The sequence below is a fragment of the Nelumbo lutea genome, chromosome 4 (assembly GCF_056320005.1).
Source record: "Nelumbo lutea isolate HS-2025 chromosome 4, American lotus-T2T, whole genome shotgun sequence".
In the NCBI taxonomy this organism is placed as follows: Eukaryota; Viridiplantae; Streptophyta; class Magnoliopsida; order Proteales; family Nelumbonaceae; genus Nelumbo; species Nelumbo lutea.
This window is the reverse complement of record NC_142687.1, coordinates 11,948,895-11,967,951: the sequence shown is the minus strand read 5'-3', so window position 1 is coordinate 11,967,951 and position 19,057 is coordinate 11,948,895. Positions and strand designations below refer to the sequence as shown.

General features: G+C 41.7%; 1 protein-coding gene across 13 annotated transcripts in view; it reads left to right on the top strand.

Annotated features, from left to right (window-relative positions):
- Positions 1-2,647: 2,647 nt before the first annotated feature.
- Positions 2,648-19,057, top strand: part of ULP1D (UB-like protease 1D) — a 39,108-nt gene continuing 22,698 nt past the window's right edge. For 8 of the 13 annotated variants that reach the window (XR_016113330.1, XR_016113329.1, XM_088986443.1 and 5 more), the window contains exons 1-2: positions 2,701-3,116; positions 5,151-5,202. Coding sequence is in view for 11 of the 13 variants with exons in the window: in XM_088986443.1 (XP_088842569.1) it covers positions 2,832-3,116; positions 5,151-5,202 (337 nt within the window). In the remaining 2 variants the exon portion in view is untranslated. Of the gene's footprint in view, positions 3,117-3,207; positions 3,230-3,348; positions 3,408-5,150; positions 5,203-19,057 lie in introns of those variants that run through there. The other 5 variants (XM_088986445.1, XM_088986444.1, XM_088986440.1 and 2 more) reach the window with 5 other exon arrangements.

Below are 19,057 nucleotides of genomic sequence, written 5' to 3'. Positions count from 1 at the left end.
GAGACGTGATTGGCGCACGTCTTTCCGAAAAGAGCGAAACGTCAGCGCACGTCTTCTAAAAACCGACGTCGCACCGACTGCGTCGTACGTCTCCCTGACAACCGCCCGCGCACGTACAACAGTGGCACACTTTTTTTATGTTTGAATGACCCTCTGTCACGTCCCAGCGGCGCGGATTTTTGAAATTCAAAACGCGCGGTCACAACTATCAACATTTATGAGTAGTAGGCACGTTTCCCGCCTTCTCGAAAACCGAAGAACCCTGGCAAAAGCAACTCGCGCAATCAAGATTCGAAGGATGGGACAAATCCACCTACCACCTCGCGAAACTCCCCGCACCAGGGCAAGATCCTTGGCGCGAGGAGTGGGGGGCAATTGATGAAGGAAGATTTGGCCCGACCTCACAGTTATGCGACACGTGGCAAAATCAACAGCTCGGCAAAAAAGCAAGCCTAAGGCGTGAACACCAAGGGAACACCAGCGGACCGAACTCCCTACTGGGGGCCCGAACTCGCCCTTGGCCCAAAACAAGAAAGTAATCCGAACTGGCCAACCTTGTAACAGCTCGGGGTATACCTCGCCGAACTGGCCAACCTCGCAACAGCTTGGGATATACCTCGTCGAACTGGCCTTGTAACAGCTCGGGGTACACCTCGCCAAACTTGCCAACCTTGTAACAACTCGGGGTATACCTCGCCGAACTGGCCCACCTTGTAACAGTTCGGGATACACCTCGTCGAACTGACCTGCCCTATAGATACATCCGAACTCAAGACTTCGCCTCGCTCACCACCGCATCACCTTCTGGGCACCAAAACCAAACAAGTCATACCATGCCTGACACTATGGAAGTCCGTGCCCGAGGACGCCGCACCTGACTGACTTGGGATATGACGCTTGGCGGCCGCACTCTAAACGACCACCTGCCATCGCCACTGACACTGCCATCTCCAGTTAGAGAGACGGTTAGGTAGTGACGGTTCTGTCCCAGCAGAAAGGACGACGGCCAAATTGACAAGCGCAAGGATAATCATACCCGACCTGACAAGGGCCTCGGAGCGAGTGCGCGAAGTGATTATAAGAGCCCCTTGCCCCCCAACAAACAAGGTATGCAAACTTTGCGCTATCTGGTGTTATCTTGCTTTTGAAGGATTTTAACTTGAGCTTCGGAGCCGCTACAACGAGTTCCCCCCGGAGCTTTCTCATCTCCTCCATTTCAGGTTCCCTATTACCCAGTTCAGAAGCAAGGTCGTTGACAGCTAAGACCGGCCGGATCGCGCTTCATCAGTCTCTACTTAAAAATAGTACAGACATAAATATATAGTAAAAATACAGACAACATAATACAAAGTACCAAATTGTGCACCTTGCATGTATTTTTACTCCTTACAATCTCTCTCTCTTGGCTCGACGGTAAGCCAAACACTTTATAAAACTAAAAATTATATATATATAATTATTTTATTTGATATACAGAAAAATTATGAATTATAAAAACTAGTTATTGTAAATATTAAATAAGAACATTATATATAACAATTATATACAATTATTTTATGTATGTATATAAAAGCTCAATTAGTCAATTAGACTAGCAAGCCTCATGAACTGAGTTCGACTCAATTAGCAAATAAGCTTGTATATTGGGCTCGAGCTTAGCTCAAAGCTCAATTTAAACCAAACCAAGTCAAGCATTTCATGAGCTGAGCTCTAATATAACTCATGAAAAACTCAGCTCATGACCACTCCTACTCCTCATTAACTAAAACACGACCTTACACTATTATAATAGGTGTTTGTCATCGGTGCTAGGAACACTACACCGTTTTCTCATAAAAACAGTGTTGGGCATGTAGAGTTATAAACATTGTTTTTTGAAAAAACAAATTTTTTTTGAGCCGGTGTTGCCACATATGTTTTTTTTGTTCATAAGAAAGCAACACTAGTTTTATTTGGTACCAGTACTGGCAATGACATTTTCAACATAATCTATATTATCCCATGTTCAAGGTGATGTTATATTGATGCCACATCATTGCACCACTGGTAGCAATGCACCATTTTCTTAGAAAAAATATTGAATTTGGCATTGCTCCAGACCACACTTTCCCTATGCGATCTGAAACATATATATATATTTTTTCTATAAAAAATGGTACCAAACAAGAGGGTGTTGTTTAAAACATCGCTTTCTCTGATTTGGCGCCTACATGTGCCATTTTATGAGAAAACGGTATAATGGCAAGCATAGCCAAGAGTTATGTCCCATAATGAATTTCTCCTATTTGTTCCCACTCACCCCTCTTTTTCAATCGAATGGCAAAAAGCCAGCCCCTCTCACACTATGGAGCCCACGAGTGCATAGTCCACGTCAAATCTGGCTAGTACCACTAGGGGTGAGCATTATTCAGTTAAAACCAAAATATCAAATTGAAACAAAAGTCTGATTGAAATGAAATCAGAAACCAGATGATCATCTACGGCTACGCTACAATCTCTACAGCTTTGAAAGGTCCAATAGAAGAGAGAGTATCCACCGTCGATTGATTTTGTTTTACGATCTTATGGTATCGTAGTATACTGGCTCTTTGACTTGAGAGTGAGTATCGATTGGGGAAAAAAACAACGACACGAAAAAAACCATTCTTATTTCTTACCTTCTTTTTTAGTTTTTTTACCCTCTACCCCCATATATTTTTTTCTTCTCCACTAGAGAGAGAGAGAGAATCACCGGGAGTCATTCTGATTTCTTTGGCCTGATAATCATTCGGTGCGAGTTGTTTCCTCTCCCGTATTCTTCATCTCCTTTTTTTTTATGTTTCTGGAGAGGCATGGAGGGAGAGAATAAGCCATTGGACATCGACTGGAAAAAGGTTTTGCCGGTCGGAGACGACGACCCTCCGCCGGACCTGGTGGTGATCAGTGGGGAGTCACAAAACCAGAAGGACGAAGTCGAATCGATTCCCGATTATCAACTCAATGACAAGATTAAGAGAGCACAGAAAAACATCGGAGAACTCTCCTCCAAGCTCCCTGACAACGGCGCTAAGCTTCGAGCTAACCTAAAGCGCCTCGAAGAGGAGAGAGAGCGCAGGAGACTCCTCAGACTGAAAAAGGTCCTATTACGCTATCCTGTCCTTCTGCTATCCATCCCACTGCTTTTATGTGTCAGCCGAGTGAATTTGCTTTTTCTTCCTGTTCATGCAGTAACAATGACATGCGATGAAAAGTTAGTTTATGAGCTTTTGCATATTTCTCTGATGTTGCTTTCTTTTGCTGTATTTGTGGACTCGAAGAATCATTATGCATCGATTATATAATTATTTATTTCTCTCCTATGTGTTTTAGATCTCGAGTTTTGTAAATCCGCACGAAGAGCCAGTGCGACCAATTCCTGCATTTATTTGGTAAAGTCGTGCATTTGGTTACTCCACCTCAATCTGTCGTGACACGGGCAGTTTTAATATCAGAAGGCTTCATTAAAGTTTAAACTACTGATTTGTTTCTTTGGTTTATTTGGCGCAAAACGTCTGTTTGGTATACCTTAAGAGGGAGAACCAAGGAGGAATGCTGGATTGCTTGTTAGGTGTATTTGAACCCCCTCATTATTGTTTAATTTAAGATGTGAAGTCTTGACACCCGGTCTAAATCTCTGTTGCAATTAACTCTAGTTATAGTTTAGTGCAGATTTTTGCGTGGCATGATAATAATATTAGCAATCCCTTGAGATGTAGGCAGGTGTCTTAATCCCCATATTTGCTAACATTTTCTGATATCCTGTTACATATAAAATGTTTGAGACTGAGTTTGATGGCTGGTTGATGGTATGTAAAATGAACCATGTATGCTATTACTATCGTTGTATGAACAAAATGGATGCTTTAGGTAACCAGATCATTTTACCAAATTCTCTGGCACATTGGTTTTGGAGGTTAGACCATTTTAAATGAGCTTTGCATTTACTATTTTTGCAATGTTGTCAAGATGATATGCTTATAAAAAAAAGCAAAGAACTTGGTAATTTGTGTAAGAAACAAGCATCTCATATTCATGCAAAAAAACAAAGGACTAGGCATAACCAACTGAACAAGGCATATCATAAGATGGGCTGACAACCTTACCATATTTTATGCGAGTAATATATGATACATTATATAAAACATATATGAGCTCTAGCCAATTTTTAGGGCTCTCACTCCTATTCACTCTTCTTTTTGGCCTTTTTTATATTTTATTCTGCTCAAAATCATTTTTTCCCTAACTGTCATGCCCCCTCTATATATCACCTTTTTCTTTATATAAAGTAAGTTAATCATGAAATGTATAATTTTAACTTCAAGTTTACTAAGAAGTGCTTAACAAAAAGAAAAGTAAAAATTAAATACATAAAGGAAAACTTGATATGACCACTTTGATTGCCTATATACCTTATTATTACGCATTGCCTTATTATTTGGGTAACTTCCTTGGGTGCCTTGCCTAGGTGATGGGGTATAAAAGTAATTGCAGTGCTACAACTGTAGATGTTTAATGTATTTATCTAAAGTAAGAAAGAACAATAATGGAAAATAAGAGGAGAATAGAGTAATGGACAGGTGCCAACTGGCTCAGTTGATAAAGGTCTTTGGCTGGTTGTGGCAGAGGCTTGGGATCAAATCCTACTTTCACTAGGGTTGGGGGGTTATGGGTTTGGGGGATGGACTACCCCCTGCTGTGTAAATTCATGAAGTAAATAAAAAAGAGAGTGAGGGAGAGGGAGGGAGGTTTTTTTTATTGGGTTAATATTCTACTTAAAACAACTACTTGCACATAACTGAAGGAAGAAAATTTAGAAACTTACATCGTGTGATAGGAAAAAAATTTATAATGTTACGTGGCAATGGGAAGAACAAATGTTATTAGAGAGAGAAGGGATTTTCATCATGTACTTTGGGGAAACAGTAAGTAACTATACAATTCCATTATCAGCATCTTACTTTGTGAGCCATCTGGCCCATTTTACATCTCCTTTTTTTCTCCTTCATGTTGTTGCTTCAGAATGATATGTGTGTCTATGTTTATGTGCTTTAAATTCACGTGCATTTCCTTATAGACTTTACAACATGCCAACATTAGATGCTTACTGTAGTTCCTGGAATTACATTTGTCAGGATGCTGATGAGTGCAAAATGGTAATGCAGTTACAGAGCTCACGTTTATCTGGTGAGTCATTCTCTTTAGCTTGATGCTAGGACACACAATCTCTGTTTTATCTTATTTGGTCCTTTCTATTAATTATTTATATTGTCCCTTGTTTTTGTTGAGCTTAAAAGAAGTTACATTATTAGATGGGATTCTATTTACCTTTTTCAGACTGCATATGGGTCAGCTGCATCGATCTTGTTTTGCCATTCCAGTCTGTTCAGTGCCATATCCATTGTTAAATTATGGGTGCTTAAATCATTTCTTACTACTTTTGTCCAAGTATACTCAAATAGTTGAATTTTTATAATCATGATTCCAAAATCCAACCATGTGGAATCCCCTACAATTTGTATTATGATATTCTGATTATTCTGCCAAATCTACTGCCCAAGGTTCATGCTATATTTAGGACTTGATTCCAGAATCTGCATGTAGAATCTGAACAAAATGAATTGGGTTCTCACTAAGACCTGATATTTGATGGAATCTGGATTTTATAATGTTATTTGAAGAGTTAAAGTTTTATATTTATAATCACTAAAGTTTCAACTTTTAAGCCGCCTTCAGTTTTGCCATGCTTTTTCTTTGTCATGGAAAATGTCCTTGAAACTTCCATACATATCATTTTTTTTTTGAAAAGGTAAGGTAAATTTATCAAATCAAACTAATAAAAGTACAAAACAGAACCTGCCAACAACAAGGCAGGCCTGAGAAACCCCATTACAAGCTCCAAATTGACTGATTTCTCAGTAACTGAGTTACATTTATGTGTCTGATTTCTGGGGTGACTAAAACCCAAGAGATCAGTTTACCAACATCCATCTGAACTATTTCCTCGGGCCCTCGCACTCTTTGTTTAAAAGTTCTGTTATTTCTCTCAGACCAAATAGCTCAAATCACTGCTGCCGGGATGGAAATCCAAGCCAATTTCCCTCTTTTCTTCAAATTACTGAGCTTCCAACTACAGAGCAACTCCTTAACCGATTTAGGCATGACCCAACATATCCTCACAGCCTTCAAGAAGTGATACCACACCTGGGCAGCAAATGGGCAATGAATGCAGAGATGATCCGTAGACTCGAAATGATCATCACAAAGGACACAAGACTTATCTGGGATTTGCAATTCTCTTCTTTCAAGGTTGGTTCTGGACAAACATTTGTTTAAGGCCGTTGTCTTGACAAGGACATTAACTTTTGATGGGCAAACTGAATTCCAAACCTGCTCAGCAGGGAAGTCCCCCACTGCCACTCTACTACGGAGTCTACTGGCCATAGATTTTACTGAGAAAATACCCTCCTTTGGACCAGACCCAATTCCACTGATCATCCTAATTGTAGTCAATGTTTTGAACTTGCAAAGTTTCCGAAAGCCTTGTAGCTTGTTGAACTTCCCAATAAAAAAAGACCTCTTCTGAACTGAGGGACCCATGTCACCTCATTGCCCAAAACTGTGTATACTTCAGCCACCGAAGCATTCTGGTTGGAGGCACATTGGTAGATAAGAGGAAACTCTTCAGCCAAGGTATGGTTCAGACACCAGTGATCTTTCCAGAATTTGATCCTAACCCCTTTACTGACTTTAAGACTGATTCCCCCATCAAACAAGGGGAAAACCTTCATGATACTTTTCCATTAAAGAATATCCCCAGTTGGGAGGGGGGGTTCCATTGTTCTAGTTCTCCAGTTACCCCATTCAACCCAAATTTAGAAGCAATTAGGCTTCTCCACCAAGCTTCCTTTTTGGTGGCAAATCTTCAGATCCATTTACAAAGCAGTGCCGAATTTGTCACCTTAATCCTTCTCAAGCCTAGGTCCCCTTGCTCTTTAGGGAGGCAGATTTGGTTCCAGTTCACAAGGTGGATTTTCTTTTCTTCCTCCCAACCCCTCTATAAGAAGTTTTTTGTAGAGCCTCTTTTTGACAGTGTAGCCGGCCAGAGATAGGTGGAAGAGGAGAGAAGAGAAGAGAAGAGAAGAGAAGAGAAGAGAAAAGAAAAGAGAGAGTTTGCAATGCAACAGTACTGGCGGCGCCAGTGTTTATTTAATATATATAGGGCGACAGAAATAACAAGGGAAAAGACCCTTGTGCCCTTGAGTACAATAACAGACATAACATAAATAAAAAACACTTTAATTAGACAAACTAGCCCTAACAACTGCAACTAAGTTATTCTAACATTATTCCAACACTCCCCTCAAGTTGGAGCATAGATGTCAATCATGCCCAACTCGTCACACAAATCTTTGTGCCGCACATGATGAAGACCTTTGGTGAAGATATCTGCAAGTTGCTCTTCCGAGTTGACATATGGTGTGCACACTTCTCCACTTTCAAGTTTCTCTCTGATAAAATGTTTGTCCACTTCAATGTGTTTCGTCCTATCATGCAGAACTGGATTAGCAGCAAAATTGATGGCTGCTTTATTGTCATAGTAGAGTGAAGTAGGATTGTTTACTGCAAAACCCAGTTCACCTAACAGATTTCTTATCCACATGATTTCCGCAACCCCATGAGCCATCGCTCTATATTCTGCTTCAGCACTGGATCTAGCCACCACACTTTGTTTTTTGCTTCTCCATGTGACAAGGTTTCCTCCTACAAAGGCACAATAACCACTGGTGGACTTTCGGTCATTGATTGCTCCTGCCCAATCTGCATCAGTATATATTTCCAATTTTAAGTGATTGTGTTTCTGGAACAACAAACCAGCCCCAGGAAACTTCTTGAGATATCTCAAGATCCTCTCTGCAGCTTCAAAGTGAGTTGTCATCGGGCTGTGCATGAATTGACTAAGGACACCCACTGCATAGGCAATATCAGGCCTGGTCATAGACAAATACAGAAGTCTCCCCACAAGTCTCTGAAACATCTTTACATCTTTCAAAAACTCTCCCTGACTGTCTCCCAGATGGTGATTAGGTTCAATAGGTGAATCAGATGGTTTTACCCCCAACTTGCCTGTATCTTCTAGTACATACTTCCGTTGGGAAATAAAGATGCCCTTGTGAGAGCGGGCAACTTCAATTCCAAGGAAGTATCGTAAGGAGCCTAGATCCTTCACCTCAAATTTAGTGGCTAAGAATTTTTTTAGTCTCTGGATTTCAGCCTCCCAATCTCCTGTGATCACTATGTCATCCACATACACAATAAGAGCTGCAATTTTACCTTCACCTCTTTTTACAAACAAGGTATGATCTGATTGGCATTGTTTGAATCCCATTTGTTGGACTGCTACATGGAACTTACTAAACCAAGCCCGAGGTGATTGTTTCAATCCATATAGGGACTTTTTCAACCTGCACACCTTTTGTTCACTGCCTCTGGCACAGAACCCTGGGGGTTGGGTCATGTACACCTCCTCTTCCAAGTCACCATTCAAGAAGGCATTCTTGATGTCCAATTGGTGAAGATCCCAGTCAAGATTTGCTGCCAAGGAAAGGAGAATCCGGATGGAGTTCATCTTCGCTACAGGGGCAAAAGTCTCTGCATAGTCCACTCCATATACCTGTGTGAAGCCTCTTGCTACCAGTCTAGCCTTGTACCTTTCAATAGTTCCATAAGCTTTGTGTTTCACTGTGAACACTCACTTGCACCCCACTGGTTCCTTCCCTTCAGGAAGATCTACCAACTCCCACGTACCATTTTTATGTAAGGCATCAATTTCTTCCTGCATTGCATCTGTCCATTCAGGTTTTGACAAAGCTTCTGCCACGGTCTTAGGGATGGGAACACTGTCCACAGAGGAGAGGAAGGCACGGTACGAGGGTGAAACATGCTCATAGGACACAAAGTTAGAGATAAGATGATTAGCGGTACAAGATCTAACACCCTTTCTCTTAGCAATAGGAATATTAAGATCATTGGGGACATGTGAATCAACATTTAAAGGAGCAATGGGAGCAAGTGTACCTGGCTGATGAGACGGATTTGCCTCGAATGAATCCAATGATGTTGGTTGCATAGTGTCCGGCTCCACGACTCTTGAACTCTGCTGGCTCTTATGACGATGATGGAAAACCCGGAACGGAGGAGGATCGGGTAAAGGAGGTAGTTGAATATGAGTCGTCGCCTGTTTCTCCTCAACCCTACTCTCCCCCTGAGGAGAAACCGAGAAGTACGGTTGACTCTCAAAGAATGAGACATCAATGGAAACATAGTACTTACGGGCAATGGGATCATAGCAACGATACCCCTTTTGAGATGAGGGGTAACCAAGAAAAACACAAGGAATAGCCCGAGGCCTGTTTCTCCTCAACCCTACTCTCCCCCTGAGGAGAAACCGAGAAGTACGGTTGACTCTCAAAGAATGAGACATCAATGGAAACATAGTACTTACGGGCAATGGGATCATAGCAACGATACCCCTTTTGAGATGAGGGGTAACCAAGAAAAACACAAGGAATAGCCCGAGGGTCAAGTTTACCACGAGTAGGTGATAGGTTGTGGACAAAACAACGACACCCAAAGACACGCATCGGAATGGTGGACTACGGGGCTGTAGGGAACAGGAGCTGATGTGGGGCCTTATACTCTAGTAGCCGAGAGGGCATGCGATTGATGATATATGTCGCACACAATACTGCATCCATCCAGAACTGTTTCGGCACATTCATATGAATCAGCAAGCCACGAGCAACTTCGAGTAGATGACGATTTTTTCGTTCAGCCACACCATTTTGTTGGGGTGTCCTGGCACAAGAGCTTCGCTGAAGTGACCCACTCGAAGCAAAGAACTTCGTGAGATCACTATGGAAATATTCCTTTGCATTGTCCGACTGGAAAATATGAATTTCCGTTTGGAACTGAGTGAACACCATGCGTTGGAAATCTTTCACAATTTGTGGCACTTCATCTCGAGATCGCATAGGATAAACCCAAGTGTATCGAGAATAATCATCAATCAACGTAACAAAATACTTATAGCCAGCCACAGTAGGTAGAGTAACAGGGCCCCAAACATCAGAATAAACAATATGAATTGGAAATTCAAATCTTTTATTTCTTAAAGGTAAAGAGCTTCTACAATGCTTACTCAACTGACAAGTTTGACACTGTAATTGACTCACTGACAAGGACTCAATAATCTTTGGGAACATAAATTTTAACGACTCAAAAGAAAGATGACCTAAACGACTATGCCATAAATAGGCCTGACTCTCACTCGCCGAACTTGTGGACTCAGTCGCCACTAGACCAGCATTATTCTCCAACATGTAGAGACCATCCACCATGCTTCCTCTACCAATCGTCTTCCCCGAGGTCAAATCCTGAAACACACATGAAGACGGAAAAAAGGTGACTGAGCAGTTCAAAGAGTGAGTAATACTACTAATGGACAACAAATTAATAGGTAATTTCGGAACATGCAGGACATTTGGTAGAGTAAGGCCAAGTGGGAGAGATATGGTGCCTTGGCCAGCTATGGTAGAAAAGGAACCATTAGCCAGTCTTACCTTATCTCTCCCAGAGAGAAGGTTATATGTCTGGAACAAATTTGACTTACCGGTCATGTGATTTGAGGCTCCGGAGTCAATAATCCAAGGTGAATCAGTAGTATGAGATGACACATGGAAGGCTGTGGCATTATCTGATGTAGATGCAAATGAGGTAGGTGTAGGCCCATAATCCACCTGGCGGAGAGTCCTACCATACAATTCCAAATGTTCACGGAAGGAATTGATAATATCTTCCTTAGGGTCAGAACCGGGATGTCTCTCCTGAGTTACGGAAGGACTAGTCTCTGTCGATGCCAGATTAGCTGAGTTATACCTTCTTTGATTCTGCTGGCCTGGTTTCTTGCCCTGATCCGGTGCTGACTTCTTACCCAAATCCTGTGCCCATTTAGGTTTTCCATGGAGATCCCAACATGTATCTTTAGTGTGTCGTGTCTTCTGGCAGTGAGTGCACCAAAGCTTGCTTTTATTTTCTGTTTTTTTTCGAGTGTCACCCCTTTTAAAACCACCTCCGACATTTGTATCTGAATTTCTCCGGACCGCTAGGGCAACTGACTCCCCTTCTACACCATTCATCACACTTCTTCTGCTTTCTTCTGACTGCACCAAGGCATACACCTCCTGGACTGATGGCAAGTCTTTACTACCCAAGATCTGTACCCTGATGGACTCGTATGACTGATTCAGCCCTAGGAGAAAGGCAAACACACGTTGCTGTGATACAAGTGACTTATAGGCTTTTGCATCTTCATCACACTTCCAATTCACATTCTGATAGTGATCAAGTTCTTTCCATATTGATGTCAAATCAGAATAGTACATCGAGAGACTCCTCTCCCCCTGCTTGCAAGTAGAAGATTCTGCTTGTAGTTGATATATCTTGGCATAGTGTCTCTGTTCTGAATAAGTGGACTTCGCTTGTTCCCATATCTCACAAGCAGTTTCAGCCCACATAAAGGTCTTCCTTACTTGTGGCAGCATTGAAACCAAGAGCCAAGACATCACCATACTGTTCTCTTGGTCCCACCTATCATGCTCAACACTTCCATACTTCGGTTCCTTTACTCTCCCATTGATGTATCCTATTCGCCCCCTAGCAGTGATGTAGAGTTTTATCCCCCTAGACCACTCAAGGTAATTTAGACCATCAAAGGGAATGACAGACATGGGAAAGCTCATATCCATTCCCCCACTCACTCCATTGTGGCTCCCTGAGATTTCTGAAGTAGCAGAATTCTCAGTCGACATGGTCAAGCAGTTACTCAGTCCCACACACCAGATTTAGGACCCCTCCTTACTCCACAAAGCAATGCTCCACTCAGTTCACACCCACACACTAGGGTTTACCAACCAGATTGTGCACAAACCGTACCAAATTCTGGACAAAACTGAGGTAATAATCGGCAGTTTCAGACCTGCCTATCAGAATTCTAGAATGGCTAACAACCACTAATCAACAGGAGAGATCCTTCTTGCTTATAGTCAATTCAAACCATTGAGAAGACAGGTCAGCATTGACCTACAGTTGCCTTAACACATCAACAGGATCACACCATCCAAGACAACTAGGGTTACACAGGTTCGATAGCATTCAGCCGCCCCAGATTCATAGGGTTTTCACTTGGCCCATGATCAAGGAGAGTAAAGAGGAGAAAAATAGAGGAAGAACTGTACCAGTCGTAGCTATTCTGTAGTCCAGAATCAGATTTCCTTTCTGCTAGCCTGTTCCACTAATCAGTAGGGTTGATCGATCTTCTCTTGACATTAGGGTTGATCGGTCTGCTCTCTTTTAATCAGTATTCCTGCTCTGATACCATCTTGACAGTGTAGCCGGCCAGAGATAGGTGGAAGAGGAGAGAAGAGAAGAGAAGAGAAGAGAAGAGAAAAGAAAAGAGAGAGTTTGCAATGCAACAGTACTGGCGGCGCCAATGTTTATTTAATATATATAGGGCGACATAAATAACAAGGGAAAAGACCCTTGTGCCCCCGAGTACAATAACAGACATAACAGAAATAAAAAACGAAATAAAAAAACACTTTAATTAGACAAACAGGCCCTAACAACTGCAACTAAGTTATTCTAACATTATTCCAACACCTCTATTTTCCTAGCCACTTTATTTGGGATAGGAAAAAAAGGGAAAGAAAATAGGTAGGAAGGTTGGAGAGGGTACTATTGATAAAAAAAAAGGTTGGAGAGGGTACTTTTAGAAGGGTCACTCTACCTCCAAAGGTAAGGTACTTTGCCTTCCATGAGGACAAATTCTTTTCCAATCTTTCAATTATTGGATCCCAAATGGCAGAAGAGGAGCATTTAGCCCCCCATGGAAGGCCCAGATACTTCACTGGAAGCTGATCCACTTTATTAGCCATAATATTAGCACATTCTTCCAGGTTAGGGACCTCACCTACTGGGATATTCAACTTTTATTAAGGTTGACTTTCAAACCAGTTACTACTTCAAACCAGCCGAGGATCCTAAGAAGATTTTCCAGCTGTTCATGAGAGGCATCAATAAAGCATAAGGTATCATTTGCAAACTGAAGGATATTCACTTTTTCGCCCCTTGGGGAAATTGCAAACCCTTCCCACAACCCCGAGTCTGCTGCTTTTTGACTAAAGAGAGTTAGAATTTCAGCAATACAAATAAAGAGAAGGGGAGATAGGGGGTTTCCCTGCCTTAACCCTCTAAAACTGTCAAATAAGCTTGTTGATTGGCCGTTGATCAGAATGGAGAATTTGGGGGAGGATACACAAACTTTCATCCAATTTCTCCACTTTTGCCCAAAATTCATTTTTTCTAGAACTCTATTTAAACAACTCCAATTGACATGATCATAAGTTTTTTTCTATATCCAATTTATATACCAGACCTGGAATCCCCTCTCTTTTCCTAGAGTCTAACAATTCATTTGCAAATAAGCACTGAATTAGTCATTTGCCTACCCAACACAAAGGCACTTTGGTTTTTCGAGATCACACTATCCAACACCCTTTTCATCCTCTCAACTAAGACCTTGGCCAAAATCTTGTAAAAGCTGTTCAGAAGGCTAATTGGTCTAAAATCTTTTACATGCACAGCCCCTTCAATCTTAGGAATGAGAGTTATAAATACATTATTCAGACTCTTTTGAAGAGGGGCATTTGAGTGGAAGGTCTGAAAAGCATTAAGAATGTCTTGCTTCACAGAATCCCAACACTTGACATAAAACAAGTTGGAGAACCCATCAGGCCCAAGGGATTTCTCATTGTCCAAGTTGCTGATTGCCATCTTAATCTCTTCCTTAGAAAAAGGTTTTTCAATGAGATTTCTTTGATCCTCACTTAATCTTTTAAAAGGAGGAGTTATGGGAAAGGGTCTGCATTTCCAATTCTCCTTATAAAGATTTTTATAAAAAGAAGTTACAATTACCTTGATTTCTGCAACCGATTCACCCACCTTATCCATCCCAAATAAGCTTGCTGATTGTGGAAATTTTGTTTTTTGCATTTGCCAGCTTTAGGAAGCAATGAGTGTTCCTATCCCCAGCTTTCAGCCATTCTAATTTTGCTCTCTGTCTCCATTTTAGTTCTTCCTTGACTGCTAATTTGTCAAAAACTACCTATGCTTGAATTCTTTTCAATTTTAACTCTTCTGAAATTGGGCCTGCTTCCTCTGCTCTATCAATTTCATCAATAAGACCAAGACAAGCCTTCTTCTCTGTTTTTGCATTCAAATTATTTTCCATTTTCCAGATTTTCAACTTTTCTTTAACTGCTCCCAATTTTTTAGCTAAACAAAAGAGATGGACCCTTCCACCTGCACTTCACACCAGAAAGATCGTAATAACAACAAGAAATCAGCCTATTCAAACCATGTATTCTCGAACTTGAAAGGAGTTTTGATTTTGTTCCTATTTCCACATACCAGCTGAATTGGAGCGTGGTCTAAGACAGGTCTCGGTAGAATCACTTGCTTGAAATCAGGAAAGAGCTCATCCCAGTTTTCAGAAACCAGGAATCTATCAAGCATGACAAGAGTTGGATTATCCTGATTGTTGGTCCAAGTAAAACTTCCTCCCACTAGAAGTAGGTCTATGAGCTTCAAGTTGTTTACAAAATCAGCAAATAGACACATCCCCCTTGATCTCCTGCTTCTGATATTTTTTTCTTCAACTGACAGAGTGATATTGAAATCCCCACCAATTACCCACGGATGAGAAAAAGAGCCTCTCATTGCCTCTAATTCTTCCAAAAAAGAGTATCTAAGATTTGCTTCAGCAGGACCATACACATTGGTCACTTGAAAGATGCTTACATTAGCTAATTCCATAATGAGAGAGATGGAAAAAGAACCCACCCTGTATGAAATCAGTCTACACATAGTTGAGTCCCAAAGGGTGGCCAAGACCCCAATATTACCCCTTGCCGATTTTGCTCTCCATCTCACCTGATCCTCCCCCCAAATACTTTGAACAATTCTTGCTTCCAAAGATTCCAACTTAGTCTCCTGAAGCGTAAGAATCTGAACTTTTGCTTTTTTGACAACCTCACACACTATTAACCTCCTTCTTCCCGACCCCAACCCTCTAACGTTCCAAGATAAAATTTTCAAATCCATTAACAATTTTAAAAGATAGAAAGAAACCCAACCCCCTCCCTTTCTACTTCTTTCTTACTCTCACCCCCTTGTAGTTTCTCGCCCTGTCATTTAAGCTCCAGTTTAATCTCATCATTTCCCTGTTCTTTTTTGAAGTAGTGCCCCCTTTTTTACAACTAACTTTCCCCTTTCCATGAGAATTCTGTGCTTGATTCCCTCCAAAAATTTTGTTGTTTCTTCCTCCATCCCTTATAGCGGAACTCTCGAAAATTTCCCTAACCCCAGTAATTTTGAAGAAACCTAAGAGGAGGAGGGAGAAGCCTTAGAAAACTTATCTTCAATCGGAGAAGAAAGAGAACCAAATCTTCTCGGGGGTTGGCTAAGCCACTAGGGCCCAAGAAAAGCTTGGTTGCTGTTGGTTTGTTCCCACCGAGGTGGTTTGGGTTCATTTATGGATTTCCCAGTTTTTGTTTTCTTCATTAAGCCATTTCGGCTGGGAAGCTGAACGTAGTCATGCGGGTTTTGGGATTGGTTTTGCTCTAGAATGACCGAATGGGCTGGGGGTCTTCTACCGACCCATGTCTTCTCTCCTCTGAAGTTCTCAGGCTGGCCTCCACTACCTTCCCTCTTTGAAGCTCCTCTATGCATTCTTTAATTAAATTCTTTAATTGGTCCACCGACAACACTCCCCTCTCATGTGAAAAGTTCAAAAATTGAATCTCCCCCTCTTTTGGGCTTCTCGAGACACCATCTCTTCCATCCATTTGTTTGAAGATCCGACGGTTTGTATTCCCCATCTCTTCATCTTCTTCATCTTCTTCATCCTCCCTTTCACCGGACTCCAGCTGCTGGGATCTCTGCCTCTTCCCCTTAAATGGTGTGGGAAGGCTAGTCGTCACTTCTCTTTCGTTTTCTTTTGAAGACAAACTCTCCTCCACGTCTTCAATAATAAGGGTTTTTGAATCCTCTCTTTTTGCCCTTGCTTTCAGAGGGTTCCATCTTCTAGCCGACAGGAGAACCTCCGGCCAGATTCTAACCGTGAATGGATGTAGTTGGAATACCCCATCAGACTTGCAAGGCCTTTTTTCCCCTTCTCTTTTCAGGTGGCAGATAAAAAGGGAAAGGACAATGTGGAGAGGACTAAGGGCTGCAGTATGTTGGACACTTTGGGAAGAAAGAAACTCCAGGATATTCTTAGAAGCTCAGAGAGGAGCAGCAGATCTGAGGGCTATCATTCATATTTGGGGCGGTACAGTGGCTGAAATCTTTGGAGCTTTTCACAGATTACACTGTGGATGACATGTTGAGGAAGTGGGGTGAAATTGCAAATTGCACACAGACTAAGTCAGTAATGAGTGTGGCTTGAACCCCACTACCTAGTGGATTCGTGAAACTAAACTTTGATGGGTGTAGCAGGGGAAATCTGGGACAATCGGGGATTGGGGGTGTTTTTAGGGATGAAAATGGGGTCATTTCTGCTATGTTCTCAGGCCCAATTGGAGTGGGTGACTCCCTTAGAGCTGAGATATTTGCAATTATGGAAGGAGTATAGAAAGCTAAGGAGTTGAACATCAGGAAACTCTTAATTGAAGGGGATTCAGAGGTGGTGATAGGGTGGCTGATTAAAGATCACAATGGCTTATGGAAGTATAATAATGAGAGGAGGAAATTCAAGTGGCTGGTGCGGGAGATGGAAGTTAAGATTCTTTGGGTTAAAAGATCGGCTAATTTCCTAGCTGACGGTTTAGCTAAACAAGGGGCAGAAAGGGATTCACTTTTTTGGGCTGAGCTGTAACTATAGTGTGCTTTCCTTCTTTTTTTCTTTTCTTGTGGTTCTTTGTTGCTCTTGGAAGATAAGCGTGTTTGTCTTTGTATTGTAAATCTTCTTTTGATGAGTTAATGAAAGTGTTGTTGATAAAAAAAAAAAAAAGATTCTAACCGTGAATAGAACCTCCCCAGCAACAACTTCCACATTGTTGGGGATGTTTTCACCACCACGCACCTTCATCCTGACCCACTCACAGGTTTCAAGTTCCACCGGAGAATCGTTTGTTTCCAGAAATCCCCCACATCTATCCCCAATCGCCTTGACCACACTTGGACACCAGAGGATTAGGGGAAGGCCAAAAATCCTTACCCAGATTGGGTTGTCGTGGACAGAATCAGAGTCCGCTTCCGGGTAGAAGCATCCGGCACTTGCCCCCCACCAGTCCAGAAAAAGTTGATTTCTTCCCATCCACCACGGGCTGTTTCTAAGAATCCAGCCTGCATCATCCTTCGACGGAAGAATAAAGAGGAAAAGGTCATCTGCCATTTTCTTTACCTTCACACCTCCCACCTCCCACTTCCCTCCATACTCTTTTCACCCAGTCCCCTACTTCTCTCACCCCTACTCCCCACCGGAATCTCCCCACAAGGCAGCCTCTTAGGAATTCTCTTCTCGCATATACCCCTCTTTGGTCAGTAAACACGACCACGTTGTCATCACACTGCTTCAGCTCTGCTGCACCATACTCCGGCCACACACCAGCTGCTGCTGCTTTGCTATAGGTAAAATTTTTCCTCGTTCTTGCATCCGAACCTCCCCGAATATACCAGTTCTCTGACTCCTATCTCCTTCTCCCCACAGAGGTTTTCTTTGGAATTTCTTTTCGAAACATTTGGGTTCTCCACCGAATCAGCCTCCACACTTTCTCCGACCTTAAGCCACCATCATCTCCGACCTGTTTCTTTGAATAGCTTATTTGGAGTGTTTTACAAATAGCCGAATCTTCAATTCAACCCTCCGAAACGGGGTTTTATCAGTAACTGTGAGTTCTTTTTGGGAATGCGGATAAGATCTGCTGTTTCCATTTTCAGTAATCAACTTGCCCCTGCCTCTGAGCAAATTGGGAACACATTTACACAATGAATCAGCATTAACAGAATTACCAGCTACTGAAGAGCCTATGTTCTTTTTACCATTCTTCCGCATTGTCATTCTGTCAGGATTATCAGGAACATCAATTATCTGATCAACATCCAAATCCTCCATATTTTGCTTCTGTAAATTAAAAATCTAAAAAAAAGAGCACCAACTATCAATCAACATTGACAAAAATGGTTGAACATAGGGTTTTCTTTCTTGTTTTTGTTGTAGGAGTTCACTTTTTTCTTCGTTTAATCTTCACATCCCTCCTTGTTGTGGTTTTGGGTTTTTTGCTAGATTTGTTTTGTTTTTTTTTTTTTTTGCAATTTTCTACTTGTTTGATATCTTGTTTAAGTTTGTTTTCCTATTGTTACTGAGCAAGTTTTACTCTTGGGGGATTTTCCCATTCTTTTCTTTTCATTTTTCATAAAATTACTAAACTTGCTAAAAAAAAACCAAATTATGACTAGCTGAGTCTTAAAAGGTTCTTAGAGGGACTTAACCAGGGCAAAATAAAGTTTGCTCCTCCTGTCCAGTCATTAAATCTAGAATCCAACGGCTGTAACAAGAGACTAAACCCCTGAGGCTGTGTTAAGGAAGTCCGAATCTGCTCCTCACACTGACCTCACAGCACATCCCAGCTGCACATTGGGAACATCTCCTGTACTTGTATGCTCTGTTATTCATGGGGAAATGTTCCCAATGCACAGTGGGATGTGCTCTGGGGTTGGTGTGAGGAGTAAATCCTGATTTGTGTTGAGGTTAGAAATTCCTTTGAACTTTCACTCAACTTTCTGTTTCTCTCTTATTTTCTGTCAAACCAAACATAGCCTAAGGTTTGAATGGATTAGGGAGGAAAAATAGGGGAAATGCCTCTCCTCTCTTCCTTTCCCCTCTTGAACCGCATAATTACTCTGTCCTTTACATAAGGGT